Source organism: Thalassophryne amazonica, chromosome 21 (assembly GCF_902500255.1).
Source record: "Thalassophryne amazonica chromosome 21, fThaAma1.1, whole genome shotgun sequence".
Lineage (NCBI taxonomy): Eukaryota > Metazoa > Chordata > Actinopteri > Batrachoidiformes > Batrachoididae > Thalassophryne > Thalassophryne amazonica.
Window position 1 is genome coordinate 30,297,439 of NC_047123.1, and position 22,911 is coordinate 30,320,349.

At 39.6% G+C, this 22,911-nt stretch overlaps 2 protein-coding genes across 2 annotated transcripts in view; both read left to right on the plus strand.

Moving 5' to 3' along the window:
• Nucleotides 1-12,305, plus strand: part of LOC117502905 — a 35,358-nt gene extending 23,053 nt beyond the window's left edge. The window contains 9 exon segments of the mRNA XM_034162050.1: nt 750-844; nt 1,033-1,084; nt 4,066-4,206; nt 4,646-4,757; nt 5,115-6,359; nt 6,455-6,789; nt 8,689-8,800; nt 9,468-9,989; nt 10,071-12,305. Coding sequence (XP_034017941.1) covers nt 750-844; nt 1,033-1,084; nt 4,066-4,206; nt 4,646-4,757; nt 5,115-6,359; nt 6,455-6,789; nt 8,689-8,800; nt 9,468-9,989; nt 10,071-11,059 — 3,603 coding nt within the window. The 3' untranslated portion in view covers nt 11,060-12,305.
• Nucleotides 12,306-13,430: 1,125 nt separating this feature from the next.
• Nucleotides 13,431-22,911, plus strand: part of LOC117502777 (mitogen-activated protein kinase-binding protein 1-like) — a 29,827-nt gene continuing 20,346 nt past the window's right edge. Inside the window, 5 exon segments of the mRNA XM_034161893.1 lie at nt 13,431-13,565; nt 16,641-16,732; nt 17,873-17,935; nt 18,038-18,095; nt 22,463-22,633. Coding sequence (XP_034017784.1) covers nt 13,431-13,565; nt 16,641-16,732; nt 17,873-17,935; nt 18,038-18,095; nt 22,463-22,633 — 519 coding nt within the window.

Below are 22,911 nucleotides of genomic sequence, written 5' to 3' on the forward strand. Positions count from 1 at the left end.
TCTGACAGTTTGTGCAGAAATTCTTTGGTTATGCAAACCGATTGTTTCAGCAGCTGTCCGAGTGGCTGGTCTCAGACGATCTTGGAGGTGAACATGCTGGATGTGGAGGTCCTGGGCTGGTGTGGTTACACGTGGTCTGTGGTTGTGAGGCTGGTTGGATGTACTGCCAAATTCTCTGAAACGCCTTTGGAGACGGCTTATGGTAGAGAAATGAACATTCAATACACAAGCAACAGCTCTGGTTGACATTCCTGCTGTCAGCATGCCAATTGCACGCTCCCTCAAATCTTGCGACATCTGTGGCATTGTGCTGTGTGATAAAACTGCACCTTTCAGAGTGGCCTTCTATTGTGGGCAGTCTAAGGCACACCTATGCACTAATCATGGTGTCTAATCAGCATCTTGATATGGCACACCTGTGAGGTGGGATGGATTATCTCAGCAAAGGAGAAGTGCTCACTATCACAGATTTAGACTGGTTTGTGAATAATATTTGAGGGAAATGGTGATATTGTGTATGTGGAAAAAGTTTTAGATCTTTGAGTTCATCTCATACAAAATGGGAGCAAAACCAAAAGTGTTGCGTTTATATTTTTGTTGAGTGTATATTGTCATTTTAAAGCCGGGAATTTTTTTGAAAATGTGTCTTTAAGTTGCGCTGCTACTCTCATGTTTTGCGGTTGATGGCACATTTTGTGCCCCTTGAGGTCTGTGACAGAATGTTTTACTTCAGAAATTGTTTCCTTCAGGAGGAAATGGTGGACATTGAGACAGTTGAAGAAGAGAGTCAGCAAATGGTCATAGCTAAACTGAGGGAAGGTGTCAGCATGGAACAAGGGTCACGGTAATATGTTCAGATATGCTACTTAAAAGTTCAGCCATATTTGTTAACGTGTGTGTATGTCTATATATATATATATATATATATATATATATATATATATATATATATATATATATATATATATATATAATTGTTTTGTTTTGTTTTTTTTACTTTTGATTTTGTAATCTTTTCATTCTTTGTCCCAGGGATTCTGATGACCATTGTGGCGCAATAAACAAAGTCCAAAAGCAAGAAGTGGTAGGTCATTTTAACTGTGCAGAGCTGAATTCCTGTTGGTTGCTTAATTTAGTTTTCTATTTTTATAGAATACACAGGAGAAGAGATACTGTATTGTTTTGAATAAAAGACTAGCTTGATTATATGATGATGCTGTATTTAGGGCCTGAGTAGGCAACGTCCTACGAGGACCCTATTTTAATTGCGCTGTTTATTATTATTATTATTATTAGGGCCCGAGTAGGCAACGTCCTACGAGGACCCTATTTTAATTGCGCTGTTTATTGTTATTATTATTATTAGGGCCCGAGTAGGCAACGTCCTACGAGGACCCTATTGTAATTGCGCTGTTTATTATTATTATTATTATTATTATTAGGGCCCTAGTAGGCAACGTCCTACGAGGACCCTATTGTAATTGCGCTGTTTATTATTATTATTATTATTAGGGCCCGAGTAGGCAACGTCCTACGAGGACCCTATTGTAATTGCGCTGTTTATTATTATTATTATTATTAGGGCCCTAGTAGGCAACGTCCTACGAGGACCCTATTGTAATTGCGCTGTTTATTATTATTATTATTATTATTATTAGGGCCCTAGTAGGCAACGTCCTACGAGGACCCTATTGTAATTGCGCTGTTTATTATTATTATTATTATTATTATTATTAGGGCCCGAGTAGGCAACGTCCTACGAGGACCCTATTGTAATTGCGCTGTTTATTATTATTATTATTTATTATTATTATTATTATTCTCACTCTTGAAATCAAAATGTCGGCCTCTTCCCATGCTGAAAAACTCACCAAACTTTCCAAAGTCGTCCGGCCGGATCCGAAATTCGATATTTTGGGGGCGTCGCACATGGTCGCAGAAAAATCGCGAAATAGCGCCCCCTAGAAGTTTTCAAAAACCCCTCCTCATTGGGCTTTTTTTGTCGTAGCCTCACGAAATTCGGTACACATATTTACCATGCCAGGACGCACGAAAGTCTCTTACTGTCATGGTGAAATATCGACAGGAAGTCGGCCGTTTCGATTTTGAGCAAATTTTTGCCATTTTTGGCCATTTCCACTACTTACATTTGAACGAACTCGTCCTAGGGATTTCATCCGATCGTCTTCAAATTTGGTCAAAATCATCACAACACAATGGTGATCAAAAGTTATCAAAAGATTGTAATTAAGTCAAAAGGCGTGGCTGCTAGGGGTCGTTAAACTTTGGTGAGCTTTTCGGAGCACGCCATTTCACTTCGAACGGCTGTCACGCCCACATACTTCATCGTAGATCCTTCAAACTTGCTGGACATAATGAGGGCTCCGCCCTGAATGTCTACATATCTTAAGTTCCCACCTGCGCCATAGCGCCCCCCGGTGGTGACGGAAAATGTCCTATTTTTACTTTAAGAGGTCCTGATGTCACATACTTAACCCAATGAACTTCATTCCACTTCTAAAACGTGCAGAACAAATTGGTGAATGTAGGCGATGAACGCCGTGAAGTTACGAGTAACGGCGTCCGTGTGGCGGCGTGCCGAATATTGCCCATTCGCCATGAAATTACGTTCTTCATTTTGACGGCTTTAATTTTGTCACATCATCATGAAAATTGATACACAGGTTGAGCATGACAACCTCTTACAATTCATAGGGGCGTCGCCCATGGGCGGGGCAAAATGCCTCAATAGCGCCCCCTTGAAACTTTCAAAAACCCCTCCACCTAAGGGTTTTTTTGGTGTAGGGAGATGAAAATTGGTACACATGTGTGACTTTCATAGACGTACAAAAAAGTCTCTTGCACCATGAGTCTACTCCAAACAGGAAGTCAGCCATTTTGAATTTTCTTCTCATTTTGGCGTGATTTCCACATGTTGTATTTGAACGAACTCCTCCCAGGGATTTTGTCCAATGCACTTCAAATTTCTTTGACAGCATCCAAAGATGATACTGAACAAAAGTTATCGAAAGCTTTTCTCTATGTTGAAGGGTGTGGCCGCTATGGTGCCGCCATTTTGACCCTTTGCCATAGAACATCAAGTCATGATAACTCCTTCATGCTTTGCCTGATTGACTTGAAACTTCACATGTATGATGACGGTTGGCCCCTGAACACACCCAGCCCCTCTGTTTGTACACGGAGTGCCCCCTAGTGGATGAACAATCAACATGTCATAACTCCTTGATGCATTGTGTGATTTGTTTAAAATTTTAACTGTGTGATGAGTGGTTACCCCTGCATGCACATGCCCACATGTGGTCACAAGGGCACCCACTGGCCTGGGTAGGCGGTTGCGCAGAACGAGGGCCCGTATATGACTGCTTGCAGTCCTAGTTATTATTATTATTCTTGCCACTTTTGAAATCGAAATTTCGGCCTCTTCCATGGCTCAAAAACTCACCAAACTTTCCTACTCGGGCCATAATAATGCTATTATTTGAAAATCACACTCATGAAAGCACATTTCAAAGGCAGCTCCTCATTTCCATTTACCAACCACATACTGCCACACTGCTGCCTTTACCACCACAGGAACGTTACCATTTTTAAGATAGTCTTTTTGGACTTGCCATCTTCTATTACTGCACTCTGGCACTGTATTTCTTGGTTGCTTGAGAGTTGTTTGACTCTGTCATTTATCACCATGACTTTTTTGCATCCTTACTATTCACTTGCTGGTTAACTTACCTCCATTTTTGAGGGTACTCTCTTCAGTGGAGTCACTCTTTGTGATGTAGCACTGTAAGCTAATTAGAAGGGTGGCAACTAGGAGGCACACTTACTTTGTATGTATTCAATACCACCTGCTGTTGCAGACATATATGACATGTATAAGTCTAGAACCTGAAGACAACCTCCCTTTTTTCTCCAGCTGTATTTCCAGGGAGGAAGTCTTGTCTTTGGAACAATACAGTTTTATATTATGCAGCAATTGCTTTGGATCATAGCATAGTGTCAGTATTGCTTATAATGTGTAATATTTACACTTTCTCTCAAATCCAGGTCAGGAAGAAAACAAAAATTGTAACCAACCATACAATGCTCGAGAGGATACGGCGGTCTGAACAACGTGACCTCTTTGAAAGACTTCAGAAAGCTCTTCAGGTTGACCCCAAGGCCTCCAGACACTACCTTCTCGCATCGGTCAGCACGTTGTCCCATGTGGACCCTTTATTACTCAAGAAAGTTTTGCTTTGCTGAGTAGAGCATGCACACATTGCTTAGAGTGGATTGTATGGACAGTCCTGCAGAAATTATCTGCTGCAGTCATAATGGGGTGGATTAGATGACTATGGCTATGCAATTAGTTTCACTTGACACTCTAAACAAACTTGTGAGTGAAGCTGCAAAACCTTTCAGCATATCACAAGTTAGCTTTATGCAGTATGTAGATATGTCAGAGGTTTCTACTGCAAAACAACTTAGAAGAATACCTGGTCATTGCAAAGAAATGTGTATACTTTTACATCTTTCAAATGCGTACATAGTTTGTGTAGAATTTTCTTACCTATTTGCGTGTTCCTCGTTAGTCATCCGTGATGCTTTGTCACCGTTCTTGCTTTGTATTTTTGTTATATTTCAGGGGGTACGAGAAATCAGACACCTGGTTGAGACCTCCAAACGACTGGAGCAAGAGAAGAAGAATTTAGCTGAGATTCAAGCCACTTATTTGAAGAAGCTTTCTTTTTTTTCTGGTACGACTAATTAGATTGTCTACTTAGGCTCTCTTTGTTATTGATAAATGGACACCTGCACTAAAGCATTTGTTGAAGCTTTTTAGGCAGTTTGCTCTTATAATGCTTGTCACAACAGTATTGGATCGCCTCCAGACTTGGTTTGTGTTCACTTTAAACAAGGTTGTCTTAAATTATGAAGAATGAGTTCTTATTTGGTTCAAAGCTAAGTTCAAGTGTTGTCGTGGGTAACGATTCAAGTAGAATATCAAGTATCCGTAATGTACATCTGTTTATGCCTCATTGAACAAAATGAAATGCAAAGCAATACATTAATTCCTTGTTGTAATCTTGTTCTTTGAAATCTCATCTCTTTAGGAAAATCACAGAACCTGATTAAACAGAAGGTGATGGAGATCTGTAAGAGGCAGAAAATGAAAGAAATAAAGCAGAGTTCATGTCTTCCTGTTTGTCACATGCCCCACTATAAAACGCCTGTCTTACAAAACACTAGATTGCAGTCCGTAACACAACCTCAGCCTGACCGAGACGTTGTTTCTGCCCAAACCAGTGCAACCCAGCCCATGCCACTACCTCACCCTGTCTCTCACATGGTTTCTGCCCAGAACAATGCAACCCAGCCTATACAACCACCTCAACCTGTCACACGCATGGTTCCTGGCCAAAACAATGCCATCCGTCCCATACAACCACCTCAGCATGACCCAGACATGGTTCCTGTCCAGACTGATGCATCTCAGCACATACTGCCACCTGAGCCTGACCCACATGTGGCTCTAGCCCAAACCACTGCAGCCCAACCAACAACACTACCTCAACCTGACCCACATGTGGTTTCAACGGAAAGTAATGTGCCTCAGCCCATAACAGCACCTCAGCCTGACCCCCATGTGGTTCCAAAGAAAACTGTGTTTCGGGTGTTCAAATCACCCCAGACTGATGTATGTATGATTCCAGTCAAAATTAAGGTCACTGGACCGATAACACCATCCCAGACTGACTCGTGTGTGGTTCCAATCAAAATCCAGGTCACTGCACCATTGAAGGCGTTGCAGACTGACTCGCATGTGGTTCCAGTCAAAACTAAGGTGCCTGGCCAGTTGACGCAACAACCTCATAGTGACTCACATGCGGTTCCTACTCAGACTAGTGGGCCTCAACCCACATTCTCAGCCCAACCTGACCCAGACATTCCTACAGTCCCAACCACAACGAAACAGACCATATCTCCATCCCAACCTGATCTTCACATGGCTCCCACACCAGATGTTGCGCTTCAAGAAACACCACCATCAGAAAAAGAGCAGGCAAAAGAGGATTCATTGGCTTCAGTTGTACTTGGTCATAATCAGTCCATTCTGGAGGACGATCAGGAAGTCCCTGAACCCCCAGCCCAGATCACCATGCCATGCAGTCCTGAAGTAGAGAGCCAGTCTCAAACACCTTCAGACCCAGCTACAACTCAGGCCCAGGATAGTTTGTCTGAACTTTCATCTCCAGTCCAGTCAAACAAACATATTGTGCATCTTTCTAAGCCTGTGACTCTTCCTCTGATCCGCTCCAAAACCGGCAGACTCATACTTCCGTCGTCTCTGAAGCCATGTAAGTTTTAGCGATTAAGGTGGTGCAATTTATTTTCTGTTGCTTTCAATGAAATATCACTTTCTTTTTTTTTCTTTTTTTTTGTCTTCTCACAGCTGGTAAAGGCTATTACGCATTCATGCTTATGAACGACAATAAGCAGGGAAATGAGAGCAAGGCTCACTCTTCATCTGATGCGGATTCAACGAAGAACCAAGAGACAAGCCTTCCTGAAGCTGAGCAAATATTGGATCCAGAAACTAGTCAAAATGCAGAACAGTCAAAGACATCTTCTCTTCTTGTGGACCAAACTGCTCAGTCTTCAGAGCCGAAGCCAAAAGGCTCTGAGATAACGTCACCTCTAGTCAAGCTTGCCCTCCTTAACCAGTCAATCAATGCGGCATCAGGGGCACTGAACCCTCAGGATACAAGCAAGGACAGGGGCTCAATGGTGGGTTTGACTAAAACTGCAGCTTCTGCCTTTGTGAGATTTAACATTAGCAATCGTTGTGTTAGATTACAATCTAGCCCTCATGTTAAGCATTCACAAGAGTCACTTACCCCCATTAGTCAAAATAAAAATGTTGCAGCGCCAGCAGAGACGAGTAAGAAATTTGATAAAAATGAAGAGGCTACATTACTAAATGAGGCCGATAGAAATACGATTGATAATAAAACATCTGTTGTCACCAGAGAGCCAAGTAGGAATGCTGATGAAAATGAAAAAAGTAGTTTGGTGGAGTTGACCGGGGAGCGAGATGAGAAGGCTGTTCTACAGGTCAGTGGAGTAGAGGACGTAGCCGCATCTCCAAAGGCGAAACGCTCAAGGAGTCTTTCTGTTGATTCCGGCGCGAAGAGATCGACTGCGTTTGCAAAATCGACAAGTAGTCCAACTAGAGTTTCTCGCCGTCTTAGAAGCCTTGCTGCTACTTCAAAAGATTTCTCCGCAGAAGCCATTTTGCTCAGAGGTATGAACACATCTCGGCCTCTGACTCGAGCGGCTTTAAGGAAGTGCTTCCCCAATGCCAAGAAGTCATCATAGGAAGATATGGAAAAGCTGTGAAAGAATGAGGAGAGAGGAGGAACGTAGTTGCTGCTGGTTCATCTTGCACTTGGGTGTATATTATAAAGGATTTGTCTTGTTTTATATTGCATGTGTTTGGACGCATATGATGATTGAAAGTACTACACGTGCCTATTTTCCAACACAAAGAACCACAAGCACTCCAGATAAAAGTTAGTTGCCCTATTAAATATAAAAAACATAAAGACATCCCTGTACACATGATCCGCAGCTGATAGAGGTCACAAAGTGTCTTATAAAATGTCACTTTAAATAGAAAGGAGGTGCACTTCACCAAGCCCACTGGCTGACGGGGGGCGGAGCAATAATAACGTACAAGCCGTTTCAAGCCTAACGTTTTGCTAATTTCAGTAGAGTTTCTACATGTTCATTCTCGGGGTGAATTTTGAGGATATTTTAACATGAAAACCTCATTTAATCAATTTATGTTGCTTAATGAGACCTTTCATGTGTCGTCCTTTTGGCATTCTTGTTTTCCTTTACAAAACCTGTAACTCTTAAAGTTTAGTCACCTGTTGTCGTACTAATAATGGTGATCTATTATTAAAGTGGAATGGGCACTTTAAAATCAGCGTTTGCTTTAATGTATCGCAAGCCATTAGGAATAAAGCTGGTGGTCGTGTGTTGTATTCGAGAAGAACCCGTGTAAATATTTATAGATTCTAATTGCATTGCTACCTTTTGTTGATGGGTGAGTTTTGAAACTGGTTTTCTTGTTTGTTTAATTAAACTGAATGATATCACAACTTAAATGAAATAAATCATTCACTTGCTCCAAAAGATTTTTTTTTTCCATCTTATTTATACATTATTTGGAAAATTGTCTTGTATGTTGGCTGCCGTTACGCCTTAAAAAGGTAATTTTTAAAAATACGTATATTGAAAGTGTTGTATAGTGTGTAAATTAACTGGTGAAGATAAGTTTGCATTTAACAAGTGCCAGACTGGAACATTAAGGAGTTTGTAGGAAACCTTGTAAGATGGGCTATTTAGGGAGAACTGTCCAACGGTATCAAATGTCATGGTTTTCCGGTGGTCATGTGTAATTTGGAGATTTGAACCTACAACCTGCTGAACATGAGCCTGCTTGTTTTACTTTTAGGCCACCACGTCCTCCAAGTAAATGTTCCCCAGCCAGTTATTAGAAAACTGAAGAAGGATATCTTGAGAACAAAAACTTGGACCCCCAGCCCCCCAAAAAATTTAACTTAATTTTTTGCCATTATAATCACATTTTCTTCTCTCTTTCCCTCTTTTTTACATCAGACTCCAGAAAAAATCCAAAATATTTTTGAAGGTTTTAAAAGTCTTGAGGAGAGCAAGAAGACACTGACTCAGATGCAGTCCGAGTATATGAAGGAGGCCACCTATTTGACTGGTATGTACAGTCCACTGTATTTGGCACTTCTTTTAAGGTTAATGTACTTTTTAAATGACGTTCTTTGCTGGACATTTAGTGGACGATTGTTCTTGCGGTACAGTGATCCCCATTCCCACAAAAAAGGGACAAAATTTGGTCACAGTGGACTTCTGAATTTGTCTCAATGGGTTCCACCTCTACCCTACTGGTCAACAATACCAGTGGCGATCCTTAACTCAGGTCTGAACTGAGTCAGTAGAGAAGTCCTCATATTTAATTTGTCACAGTTTTTATGCCATAAGAAGCACAAAAGTTAAATTTTGTACTTACAGTGACGTCATAGTCACATTACGAAAACTCAGCAGCTGTTGGTAAATTGCAAATATTGTGTGTAGGCATTTTTAAAAGGGAGCAGAGAGAGATCTAATGTTTAAATGGAATAAAATGGTGGAACACAGCAAGCTTAATGACTTGCTAATGGGAGAAACTCCATGTACCTTTCAGGCTTTGATTCTCATGATGTTTGACTTTTCGCAAAGGTCAAACTTACTTATTAGAGTTGGGGACTGGGTACTAGCATTAGTCGTGGAATCGAGGCCGGAAAAGTACTTTGAGAGACTCCCAGCTGATAACGCCTGTCTAGAACTGTCCTCGTGAAACTGGATGTGAAATATCACCTTTCTAGGGACACCAGAGAAGCAGTTGAAACCAAAACTGAAGGAGCTTTGTGACTGGCAGAAACAGGAGAAAACAAAAGAAATGGAGACTGACTTTTACTTTTCCCGTCTACTTCAAGAGAAAGCTGCTCTTGTGCAAAACTCCACTGAGCAATCTAAGGCCCATCCTCAGTCTGACTCACACAAAACGTCAACCCAAATTCCTGCCCAGAAGATCACACAGTCATTACTCAAAGAAGCACTCTCATCACCAAAGGAGCATCTACAAGGTGATGCTCTGGCTTCAGTCCCAGCCAGGCAGTCTCAGCCCTTGGTGGAGAACCTTCAGGAAGCATCTGGAGACCAAGCCAAGGTCACCATGCCTGATTTCCCAATGGAAAACAACAATGGAGCAACAACTGAAGCCCCAGCGGAAGCCTCACCTTCAACCCCGTTAAACACCCACACTGTATCATCCCCAAAGTCCTGTACTCTTCCTCTGATCCGCTCCAAGACCGGCAGAATCATACTTCCTTCATCTCTTAAACCAAGTAAGTTATTTGCAGTTAAGACACTATATTTATCCTGATTGTCTCGTCTGAAAATAATGTCGTGATTATGTTCTTTTGCAGTTGGTCAAGGCTACTACACGCTCATAGTCAACAAACTCAAGGAGAGTATTGAGGAGAGCGAGGTTACTGCTTCCCCTAATCCAACGCCTTCTGACGCAGACACCTCCAACAACCAAGATAAGAGCGTTTGTGAGTCTAACCAAACTTTAGATTCAGAAAATAGTCAAACCACAGATGCGGCAGATGCATCATCTCCCCATGTGGACCAACTTTCAAAGCCCAATTTGGCTGTTCAAACAACCCCCTTAGCAAAGCTGTCCTTCCTCAACCAATCAGGCCTCACACCGTCGGTGACCCTACAACCTCTGAAGATGTGTATGAAGGGAGGCGGAGTGGCGGGTTTGAACAAAACCATGCCGACGGCCTGTCTGAGTTTTAACCGCATGAACGTTGAGCCTCAACCCGAGCATGTGGTGTTTCGCCGTCGCCGAGGTAGGCCTCGAAAGTGCATGATGCAGCGAGTAGAAGCATGCACAAATGTGATAAACAATGAAAGTGACACACCTGTGGAGGATAGTAAAATTAAAAGTGAGCATGAAACATTTCTCGCCGAAGAGCCTGGTAAAAGCGGTTTAGTGGAAGTGACACAGACACGAGCTGAAGATTCCTCCGTAGAGGTCAGTGAAGTAGATGATAGCCCTGTGCTGGTGAAACGGAGAAGAGGGAGACCTCGGCGCATCAAAAGTGCACAACTCAGGAGTCCTACTGCAACTTGTGATGATGACCAGGAGTCATCTCTTGTGGCACAGCCAGAGCACAGCCCCTCAAAATCCAGTCCATCATCAGAGCGATTGCGTCGATATCTGCAAATAATTAGAAACCGTGACACTAAATCCGGACAAGGCCCCACAGAAGCCGTTTTGCTTGGCAATATGAACGCATCGCGGCCGTTGACTCGAGGTGCATTGGGGAAAGACTTCCCAAGTGCAAAGAAACGGTCCTGGGTAGACGTGGAAAAGGAACTGGATCCCGAACTGGACTCGGAGTAGTGATCCAACCTTTCTACCTCAATAACAGCTAACGCACGAGGTCCATTGATCTCAGTCTGTCGCTGAAACCTCAAAACACTTCTAATATAGCAGCATCATCTTAATGACATTTCTTCTTTGTTCATTACTACGGCAGAAAATATTGCACCATAATTCTGACCAGATGTGCCTGCTTGTAAATCCAAAGAACCAATGAATTAATACCTGATACTATGCGTTTTGTACGTGTGCAGCATTAAGTGGAGTGGACTCCGTCTTTGGGGTAAGTTTGTTTTCCGGTACAAAGAATGTGAGAGCGGACTTATGAATGAATCCCACAGTCATGTTTGATATCTTGTTTCCTAAAGTCGATCTTTTCTATAAAATTTTTTGATTGCTTTGAATGACACACTGGATGAGATTTAATTAAATTAACTTTTTTTTTTTTAAGTTGTTTACATCTGATCTGCTGTAGCACTACCAGTGGACACTTGCTTTACTTTTGTTCACACTTGCACACTTCCGTTCATTATATTGTGTTTGAGTTCTGTACCTCAGAAGGATGTTGCGCTGACTTTATTTATCCCAGGATACATTTATTCGTGTTTTCCAGATTTCGCCAAAGAAGTTAACATGAAGGGAAACTATACTGTAGCTGGTGTCGAGTAGCTGGCACCAAATCCTACTCACTGTTTAAAGATTCTTGTAGTGTAATTTTACATGCTTATTTTGCTGGTACCATATCTTGGCGTAGTATATTTTATGTACAATGTTATGATGTCGTCCTGCCTAAAACATGAAGTAATAGACAGCTGGTAAATATAAATTATTTTAGTAAAACATAAATGATGCTTTGTTTTCATTACTTGGGATATTTTACAGTTATGTGATTGGGCAGTGTTGACCTTGGTGGGTAGTGAATCTTGGTATCAGTTCATCTTCATTATCAAGATGATGCTATGAGTTAAATTATCTGCGTGAGTTGGACTCATTTTGGGGCAATTCGCATTTGTTTTTTGACATGAAATCATTGGATGTTTTAATTGTGATATTTCTGTTTTGACACTGAAAGGGGAACATAAGCATTTTTAAAAATATATTTATGGTGCCTTAAACATTTTCGCAATGAGGGTCATGCAAGATATTGTATTCTTTAAAGACCCAAAATTGTTTTCCAAATGTATATTACATAAAGCTGAATATCCTTTCTTACTACTGTAAATATAATAAAATATGTATTGTAGTGTTTGCAAATTATTCAACCCAAAATGTTGCATCCAGCAACAATGCAATTCCTCTTCTGGATTCACTGGATAAGACTGTTAATTAAAAGAAAAAAAACAATAAAACATGACAACTGTTGTGTACTTGTTTCCTCTTTGGCTTCACTGAGAAGTGGAAGGGGGTGATTTTACGTCTGTCTGCAGCAATAACTTAAAAATTTAAAGAGCAACTTCAACCAAATTTGGTGCTTAAGCTCAGTTTTCTGCTCAGCTGAAGCTAACAAACGTGTCAGACTTCTGAAGTCAAATAATGTGAAGCAAAGTTGAAGAAAGCAGGTGGTGGTGAGGCGCTGCAAACATCTGGGAGTTCCATAAAATTATCCAGATTAATTGTAATTATGCCGAATGTGTCAAAAGCATTCAAGATAAAAGCTGTTTGCTATGAATTATATCTGGAATTGTATTTTTTTTTTTTTTTTTTTTTATTGCAGCATTAATGACAACGATACATGCAGCCTTTGTTGCACAATTTCAGAAGCTTACAATGTAGTTTTTTTTTTTTTAATTGTATAGCTTTTCATCATTGAATAGATAAGTTGTTTTTTTCTTTTTGTATTTAACAAGGTGATTTCCATTATTTGTGTTAACACTGCAGACACACGTTCTAATCCCATCCAGAGTATTTAAACGAATGTCAATCTGAATCTCTTCGCACCACATTAGTATTGTACACAGTAGATTAATGATCACATTGTAATGAACTTCTAAGTGTAGGTTTATTGTGCTGATTCATTTGTATGTATGTTTTTATTTAAGATAAAATGGATTGAACAAAGGCCTGTTTTGGCCAATTTAAGGCGCCCCCCCCCCCCCGCTGTACTCTAATCCTATTAAGTCAAATAAGTACAACAACAAAAGCAGCATTGATGTAATCATGAGACCAGCACTGGGTGGGATTAATCTTGATTAACCACACAAACTGCACAGAACAAAAAGTGCAGTACCTCCAGGAAAAAAAACAAACAGTGCAGGTAAACCCAGCAGACGACTACAGACAGATTAGTGTCCACATGTCTGAGCTGTACGATCACTGACTTTGTAAGCCCTCTGGTGTGTTGGATCTGTGTGATCATCACCTTCATTTGGAAGCTGCGACCTCGGGACAGCGGATGGTTGCACTTTTTCAGGAGATTGCAGGCAAAATGCCAGGCGATGGATTCACGATAAAAAGTCGCATCAGGAGTCTGCTAACTTCTCCGGGGGTCAAACATAAGAAGAATGGCAAAGAAAATCTGAGCAGTAAGGTATGTATGCAGCTCATGTTTGACAGTGCACGATTTAAAAACTGCAACATGAATGCAGTAAAACCATACAGTCAGGTCCATAAGTTAAATTTTAGTATGTTTGCCTCTGGACGCCACCACAATGGAGTTTAAAATCATCATGTGCTTTTCAGGTAGACTACCCACTTTAATTCAAGCCATTCAAGGAATTACTCATTTTTGCACATAATCTCTATTTTCAGAAGACACAAGTATTTGGACAAACTTTAAGGATTATTAATGCAAAAATCATTTTAAGAAGTCAGGAGAGATACATGAGCAAATACAAACTCAATGTGCCTTGGACTTAAATGGTATTGGCGTGCTTTCCAGCCGAATCAGAAGCTCCCAAAGCTTTACAGTGATGCTTCACATTCACTCATCGATGTCAGGATGCTGCCATGTAAGGTGCTCACTACGCACCGGGAGCAACTAAGGCCCAGTGGTTTTCCAGCCTGATAGGGGTTTGAACTGAGGATCCTCTGATCTCAAGCCCATCGCTTGTCCACTAGAGCACTACCTCCTGAATATTTTGTATGGTAAATGTTCTGGACTTTGCAGTTCTTTTGCTGTACAAGAAATATATCAGTGAGGGAAGCCACCAAGGTAATAATCTTATATGATAGACAAATGTTGCACTATAAAGGTTGTCAAATCAAAGGGATAAAAGCATACAACCTCTTCAGAGTTGCTGTTGCTGACTTGGTGGCTTCCCTCACTCACCTCCTTGCACAATCACAGTTTTTGAGAGCTGCCCACTCCAGACATTCACTATACTGTTTGTATTTCTTAATGATTGCTCCTGCTGAAGTCTAAGACACTCGTTTGATTATTTTGTAAATTTGTTGCTGTCCAAATACTTACGCTCTATGATGTCTTTCGGTTAATCTTGGCTACAATGTACAATTCAGACCCAGTGAAATCTAGGTACAAATCCATTTGTAAAACTTGCCAAACAACTTCAATGCTCTCAATTATTTTTGAAAGTTATAATTTTAATTTATTCATCTGACTTATTATTCTGCCTTAGAAAGTGAGTAATTTAGAGTTGTCAGTAGAGAATATGAAACAATCCTTGAAATGTCAGAAGCACTTATGAGCCAAATGAAATATTTTAGCAAAAATATTGTTATGAATTAAAAATAAGAGAATTGCAACCGCTTTATCTGGATCTGCTCTGGTTTCTTTTGTGCACTTCCTCTTGTCAAAGTTTTTGAAAAATCTGATTGAAGTGGTGACAAACTAGCAAATATGTGCAGGTCAAAACGTAGCTTACTTTGCAGATGTAATTATTTAGAATGTCACTAGAGCTCTACATGTTTGTCATCTCCATTAATTTCTGTTTAAGTAGCTGTGATAAAGCGTGCATGTATGTGAACAAGATATCAACGCTTACACCAATTGGCAGAAGCATTAAGGACTCTGGATGATAAGTGTCTTGCTTTTGGTTATGATTGGTCAGTGACAAAGGTCAGACATCAAGGTCAAATTTGCAGCCCAGTGCTAAAAGCATACAAATGGCTGCTTTTAAGGAACCAAATATTTTATTGTGAAAGAAACTGATTGTTTCTCTACATGCCTGATACTTTCAAATGTGGGTGTGGTGTTGCCCTGCCCACTTTAGATTTACTTTTATTTATTTAACACTGAAGCCAACTAAAACTATAATGTACAGTAAAATGGAACACTAATAAATAATCATAATCAACGGTGGTTGATTCGGTTTGAATGTTTGGGGTTGACTGTTGTAAAATTGAGAATTACTGATTATAAATTGATTATTTTATGTATATGTTTTTTAAATCCATTTGAGTTTTATTATGCTTTTATCTCTGGAAGTGGATATGTTTAATTGGAAAAACATTTTGAAATGTATAATATGCACCAAAAAGTGGTTCTTAAATAAAATTTATTTATTCATTTATACCAAGATAAGTCATAAAAGTCATTTAGAAATTAAAAAAAACACGAATATAATCAAACAAGTGCAAGGAAGCTTAAAAATGTTAAATTACACTCTAGCATCTCCTCTTTAAACTTATTGTGACTGTGGTTGATTCGATTTGATTGAATTTTTGGGGTTGACTGTTGTAAAATTGGGAATTACTGATTTTAAGTGGATATATATATATATATAATGTTTTTTTTTAAATCCATTTGAGTTTTATTATGCTTTTATCTCTGGAAGTGGGTATGTTTAATTGGAAAAACATTTTGAAATGTATAATATGCACCAGAAAGTGGTTCTTAAATAAAATGTATTTATTCATTTATACCAAGATTACAGTCATAAAAGTCATTTAGAAATTAAAAAAAGCATGAATATAATCAAACAAGTGCAAGGAAGCTTAAAAATGTTAAATTACACTCTAGCATCTCCTCTTTAAACTTATTGTGACTGTGGTTGATTCGGTTTGATTGAATTTTTGGGGTTGACTTGTAAAATTAAGAATTACTGATTTTAAATTGATTATTTTATATATATGTTTTTTTTTTTTTTAAATCCATTTGGGTTTTATTATGCTTTTATCTCTGGAAGTGGGTATGTGTAATTGGAAAAACATTTTGAAATATGCACCAGAAAGTGGTTCTTAAATAAAATGTATTTATTCATTTATACCGAGATAAGTCATAAAAGACATTTAGAAATTAAAAAAGCATGAATATAATCAAATAAGTGCAAGGAAGCTTTAAAATGTTAAATTACAATCTAGCATCTCCTCTTTAGACTTATTGTGATTTTCTTTGGCTTTTTAAAAATTGTTTTCTTGTGTTCCATATCTATGTTAAAAGAAAACCAAAAAACAAAAACAGTGCTTAAAACTCAAGATAATTGTGGTATTTGGTAAATTATCTTCAATATGATGCACACAAGCGCATCAAAAAACCAGTGCAACACAGAGGTCTATTTCAGACTGATCACAACCATCTATTCCCGTCTTTAATCAATGAATTGATTGTATTTCTCACAGCACTGCAATTTTTCACCACTTTGAGGGTTTGTTATCAAACACCGCAGATGTGATTAAGGTGCGTCTTCACATTGTTTCTCTGCAGGTGACTTTGGAGAAGGTCTTCGGCATCACCGCTTCAGGAAACACTGGTCTGACATGTGACCCCAAATCTGGACTTGTGGCCTATCCTGCAGGGTGAGGAGACAGTGATGACATCATGCCCTTTTTTATCTCCACACATCTGGCCTTTGACCTGTCTTATCACATGCAGGCAGTCTGAGTGTGTTTTCCATGAAAGAGCTTCTTATTATTGTGTCCTCGCGGATGTTGGGATTTGACTTTTTGAGAGATGCACCAATACGTCTTAGCGTGGATGTTATTTAATCTATGCAGGCTACAGTTTGCAGGATTTTGCTGCAACACCAGTTTGGAAAAAAAGGCAGACGGGCTTCCTAGAGGCTGCAACACAAATGGTGCACTGAGCCTCTTTTGTTCCTCTTAAAGCTGGCAAAGCTGTATTAATTCAAAGAAGGTCAATGTCTTGGGGGGGGGGAATATATCAGTTTCAGTGTTGCAATGTCAAGGAATTTTACCTTTTGAGTCTGGTAGAAAAGTAAATAGTATTTTCCGTATGCTATCAGCCATACAAACTGATACAGGCAGGAGTTTGGGTATATCTGTGCATTTCTCTAATTCATTAACATTCATATTCAAGTACTTTCAATCAATCAATCAATTTTTTTTTATATAGCGCCAAATCACAACAAACAGTTGCCCCAAGGCGCTTTATATTGTAAGTCAAGGCCATACAATAATTATGTAAAACCCCAACGGTCAAAACGACCCCCTGTGAGCAAGCACTTGGCTACAGTGGGAAGGAAAAACTCCCTTTTAACAGGAAGAAACCTCCAGCAGAACCAGGCTCAGGGAGGGGCAGTCTTCTGCTGGGACTGGTTGGGGCTGAGGGAGAGAACCAGGAAAAAGACATGCTGTGGAGGGGAGCAGAGATCGATCACTAATAATTAAATGCAGAGTGGTGCATACAGAGCAAAAAGAGAAAGAAACAGTGCATCATGGGAACCCCCCAGCAGTCTAAGTCTATAGCAGCATAACTAAGGGATGGTTCAGGGTCACCTGATCCAGCCCTAACTATAAGCTTTAGCAAAAAGGAAAGTTTTAAGCCTAATCTTAAAAGTAGAGAGGGTGTCTGTCTCCCTGATCTGAATTGGGAGCTGGTTCCACAGGAGAGGAGCCTGAAAGCTGACTCCTGTGAGTTATTCCGTTATACACCAAGGCTTAACTGGCAAAAATGTTTTTCTGTTTTTCCTTGTGCAGGTGTGCGGTTGTGTTGCTAGACCCCAAAAAGAACAGACAGCAGCACATCATCAACACCTCAAAGTGAATATTACACAAATCCGGAACATCAAGCTTTCCAAAGCACCAATCAGCCTGAACGTGAGCCGCTCTGATCCACCTTCTGTTTTTCTCTCGCCTTTGCAGAAAGACCATCACAGCTCTGTCCTTCTCCCCAGATGGCAAATATTTAGCAACAGGAGAGGTGAGTCTCCATCCTGCCTGGGATTTCCAAATTTGGTGCTGCAGCTGCTGTGTTGTCAGTGCAGAGATTAAATATGCATAAATGTATAATGTTACAACAGCAAAGTTAAAGCATTTCACAATATTACTAACTGTAACAAGCCAGCATTTCCTAATAACCCACTCGAGTACAAATGCTCTGTTTGCAACCAAGATTGGTCGCTGCCACAGTATTTCAATTGATCTATTACTAGTACTTTTTATCTGTTATTGTGTATTGCTTAATCACTACTCATTTTGTATTTTTTTTTCTCAAATTTTGTTGCAAATGTCATATATAGTCACTATGTTTATCTGTGATATACAGTACCCTCCAAATGTATTCAGCCCCTTGGTATTTCACACCTCTTAATTTGTTTATGCCATTTCAAATACAAAAATTAAATCAGGCTTCTGATGATAAAAATTTCTAAAATTATTTTCCTTAAACTCAAATTCAAAGCACATCTCTACAACGTGATATAATAAATTAATGAAAAATATAAAAGCCTCCCCGGTTCCTAGTGTAATACTGTCCCTCACAAAGTATAAAGTCAAACTAATTCACACTTTTAAATTTATTCAAAGTCACGGTGGAAAAACAGGCCTGGATTCTGAGGAACTTCTCTCACGCAGGAGATCCATCCGTTCAGAACTAAAACAGTTTCTATAAAACACAACATGGCCATGACAAAGGTGGACATTATTTCGTAATATTATTGGCCCTTATTGGTCCCCGTAGGCATTCAGAGGAGATCCCGCCCCCCTGCTCATAACCTGTGCGATAACGGGACATATGATTTATATTGTAACCTGAATCTCTTTGTTCTAAGTGGTAAAACCAGTTCAATCCAGTTCGACATGCACATTCAAACAAGTAACAGACAAAAAATATATCAAACTAAGAATATTATCATTTAACTAAAGTAATTACTTAATACCAAAACAAATAGCAAAGAAAACAAAATGCCAAAATAATAGATAAACACACTGATATAGCTAACACTACTGTGATAGGCTAAGTGGTTGATTCATACTTGTCTCTGAGGTAATCTCATGAATGCACTTTTTCTGGAAGTAGGTTTGTTTGTTTTTTTGTTTGTTTTATCTCAGGTCTGAACACAGCATATGAACCAACACCCAGTCCACAAAAATAAGTATTAGTCAGTCAATCAAAATCAAGTGACCTAGCCTTAGCTAGATACCTAAGATAGGTGGACACTAGAGGTGGGTGATACCGGGAATTTTGGTATCAATCCGATACCAAGTAAATACAGGCCCAATATCACCAATATCGATACAGATACTTTTTCATATTTAAGTTTCATAGATCCAAAGGATCCAAAAGACCTAGGATAGAATTTTGCCAAACATTGTATGTGACAACAAAATACTTTATTATCACAATCAACATTTTTTTTTTTTAATTATCACTCAACACAACTAAAAACAAAATCTCCCGAGGTAGAGGGCTGACAAACCACAATACATAGGTGCGCTGCTCCGTGTTGTGTGACACTGCGCAGTGATGCTCTTACAGACAGAGAGTAGACTTTGATGAATCTGCGTGCGCAGCAGTCAGTGCGTGTGGGTAATTAAAAAAGCTTGAGTATCGATCTTTTTACATGAGGATCGTTCAGTATCGATACCAGCGTTGGTATCGATATTAGGATCGATCCACCCACCTCTAGTGGACACACCCTGCTCGTTGGAGCGACATTTTGGCATTCTGGGATAGCTCGCCGGACTAGTTTTGCCTGACCCAGCGCTGAATTTGCAGATGAGATATCATTTAGGCGTAAAAACACACGAGATGCACAAGTTCTTGTGCAAAATGTACTCCTTATGTTTTTGTTACCTGAGAAAATGCACTGTCATTGCAAACACAGTATTGTTTGGGAACTACGTTTTGTGCAGGAATTCATCAAGCATGTCAGCTGCGGGCGCATACGAACACAGAATATACAAAAACTGTATAGTTGTTCGGCCAAAATGAGAGCCACACTCTCACAAGTGCCACTAGCTTAGCTTATGGCAAGCTAAAAGTGGACACTCTCGTTTTGGCTGAACTTCTAGCTAGTTTCTGGGTATTTTGTGTTAGTACGTGCCTGCGGCCAACATGCTTGTTGAATTCCTGCGCAAAAAGTAGTTCCCTGATAATTCCTGTGAGATAATGAGTATATATCATCTAAATTGATTCTAAAATTTACCAGTGATAAAATTATAAAGATAACTGAAGTTTTAAGAGTGCCCGTAATAAATATTTAAGAAACTTAAAGTTTATGAGCAACTTCGCCTGTTATCACTCAAGCGCATTGTAAACATTGACACAATGGCGTTTGATGCGGAAGAGTTCAGAAAGATACAATTGGAATGTTTTGATTACTGTTTACAGTTGGCGATGAAAGACTTGGGTGTTAACTTCATGTTGAAGTCAGAACAAGAAGCTGCACTGAAAGATTTATCTGGGAAGAGACACATTCTGTGTGTTGTCGCTCCAACGAGAGCGTCCACTTTTAGCTTGCCATAAGCTAAGCTAGTGGCGCTCGTGAGAGTACAGTATGAGGTGGCCCAAGCTCCACCCCTTTACCCATCTGTGGGCTGGCTTGGAGTTAGGCCTAGTATGCTAGCTGCTGTTATTTTGAACAATCTGTATTATTACTGTTGGGTTGATCTCGTTCAGGGACGCGGACACGGAGACACACTCCTCTTGTTTGCTCTGTAATCATAGCTGAGCGTGTCACGGCTCCGTGAGAGGATTTCCTGGTAGTTTGAGCAGAGTCCAAGATACTTCAGAGTGAATGAAGTGATAAGATCGTCCCTCACACACATCCACAGACTGAACAGTGACTCATCAAAGCTTTTCTACCTTTTTCTTTCCTGAATATCATCTGTCCTCATCTGTCTTCCTGTAAACTCTGACCTTTCAAAGGTCATTCTGTGCAATTAAAAATAAGGCGCTGCACAAATAGGCAGCTGAGCGTCTCATCTCCGGAGGGAAGAACGTGTGCAGGTCACAAAACAGGAAACGCACACAGCGAGCAGAGGTCTGGGTGAATAATCCCGTTAGGAGGCAGGATTGGGAGGTTTAAGTGACAGGTGACGGCTGCCTGCTTCAAAGGCGCCAAAGAATAAAGATGAGGAAAGGAACAAAAACATACTTTACATATGACATTATTATGATGACATTTACAAACCTGGGTAACAGGATAAACTCGCACACGACACTGTATAAGGAACGGTTTTTGTGTTCATGTTTTGTGTGACTAACCGGATTCATCATTGCTCTGGCTTTTGGTATCTTTATTAAAATGTCAAAATTTGGTCCCTCATTTTTGCATCTGCAAAAACAATTAAAAGAAATTATTACAGAACCCACACACTGTTAAATACCAACATTTAGTAGTGTGTTCCACTTGATGAGATTAACAGTTTCACCAATTCTTTGAATTTTCAGGAATTCATGGAAATGTTGGTGGTAGTGATGGTGACTTATATATATATATATATATATATATATATATATATATATATATATATATATATATATATAATATAATATAATTTTTTTTTTTTCAAGAGATCAATCAAAATGTGGAGCAAAAAATTACATCTCTGTTTACCCTGTAACATAACTTCAAACATGAACCAGAATCCACATCTAGATCCTGAATAACTCCAGAATTTAATGGATTTCTACTCACATGAAAGTGACTCATTCCAACAATGTTTGTCTAGATTGTCTCGAGGTTTAGTGAGAAATTGATCAAAATGTAGACAAATGTTACATTTTGCTCAATTCCACATCCACAACCAGATGATCAACACCAATCAAAAAGGTACTATTCCTGTGCTTGATAAAAGCAAACATTCCACCAAATATTAAGATTGTTGGCTTGAGACTTTTTGACAAATTGGTCAAAATGTGGAGAAAAGTACATCTTGATTGATATTGTTAAAGGGAATATAAAACATGAGCTAGATTCCATATCCGGATGATTGACATCCATAGGGATTCCTACACTTGATTAAAAATAAATAAATAAAATGTCCACAAAATTTTGTAGTGATTGGCTTAAAATATTTGGATAGATTGACCAAAATGTGGAAACAAGTTATTTTTTTATTCCATTAATAGAACGATGATTAAAAACAAACAAACAAATTCAGATTTTGATTAAGACCAAATGTAGAGATCTTCCTCTTGAAAAAACTGATCATCTGAACAGTTTTGTGGTGATCATTTGACAATATTTCGATCATCCTGATCACAGAAGTACAAAAGTTCACAGATCTAATAAAAATAAATCGTAGCTGATTGGGAATGTCTTCTTCTGGGTGCCTCACCAGAGTGGTCACCTTCCCACCGTGAGATTATGGGATGTGGCGGAACAACGGCAGGTTGCAGAGCTGCAGAAACACAATTACGGCATCTCCTGCGTGGCCTTCTCCTCCAACAGCAAATACGTCGTGAGCGTGGGGAACCAGCACGACATGATGGTGAACGTCTGGGCGTGGAAGGTACGTGTCTCACTGACGGCACACAGACACATCTACGGGGTGTCTGTCATACTGCTTCACCTTCCAGATCCCAAGTTCAGTTCAATGAGGTCATCGTTTGATAAATTCACTGTTATTTTCAAAACGGATGATTTCCCTCCAGTTATCCCCCATCGATTGCTGTGACAAAATGAAACAATAAATATCAGTACACAATGTGGATTGTCAAGTGGAAAATTAAGGTTAGTAAATCAAATCGAGAATCAGTCACAGTGAGGCAATATCGACATTTCTCAGAG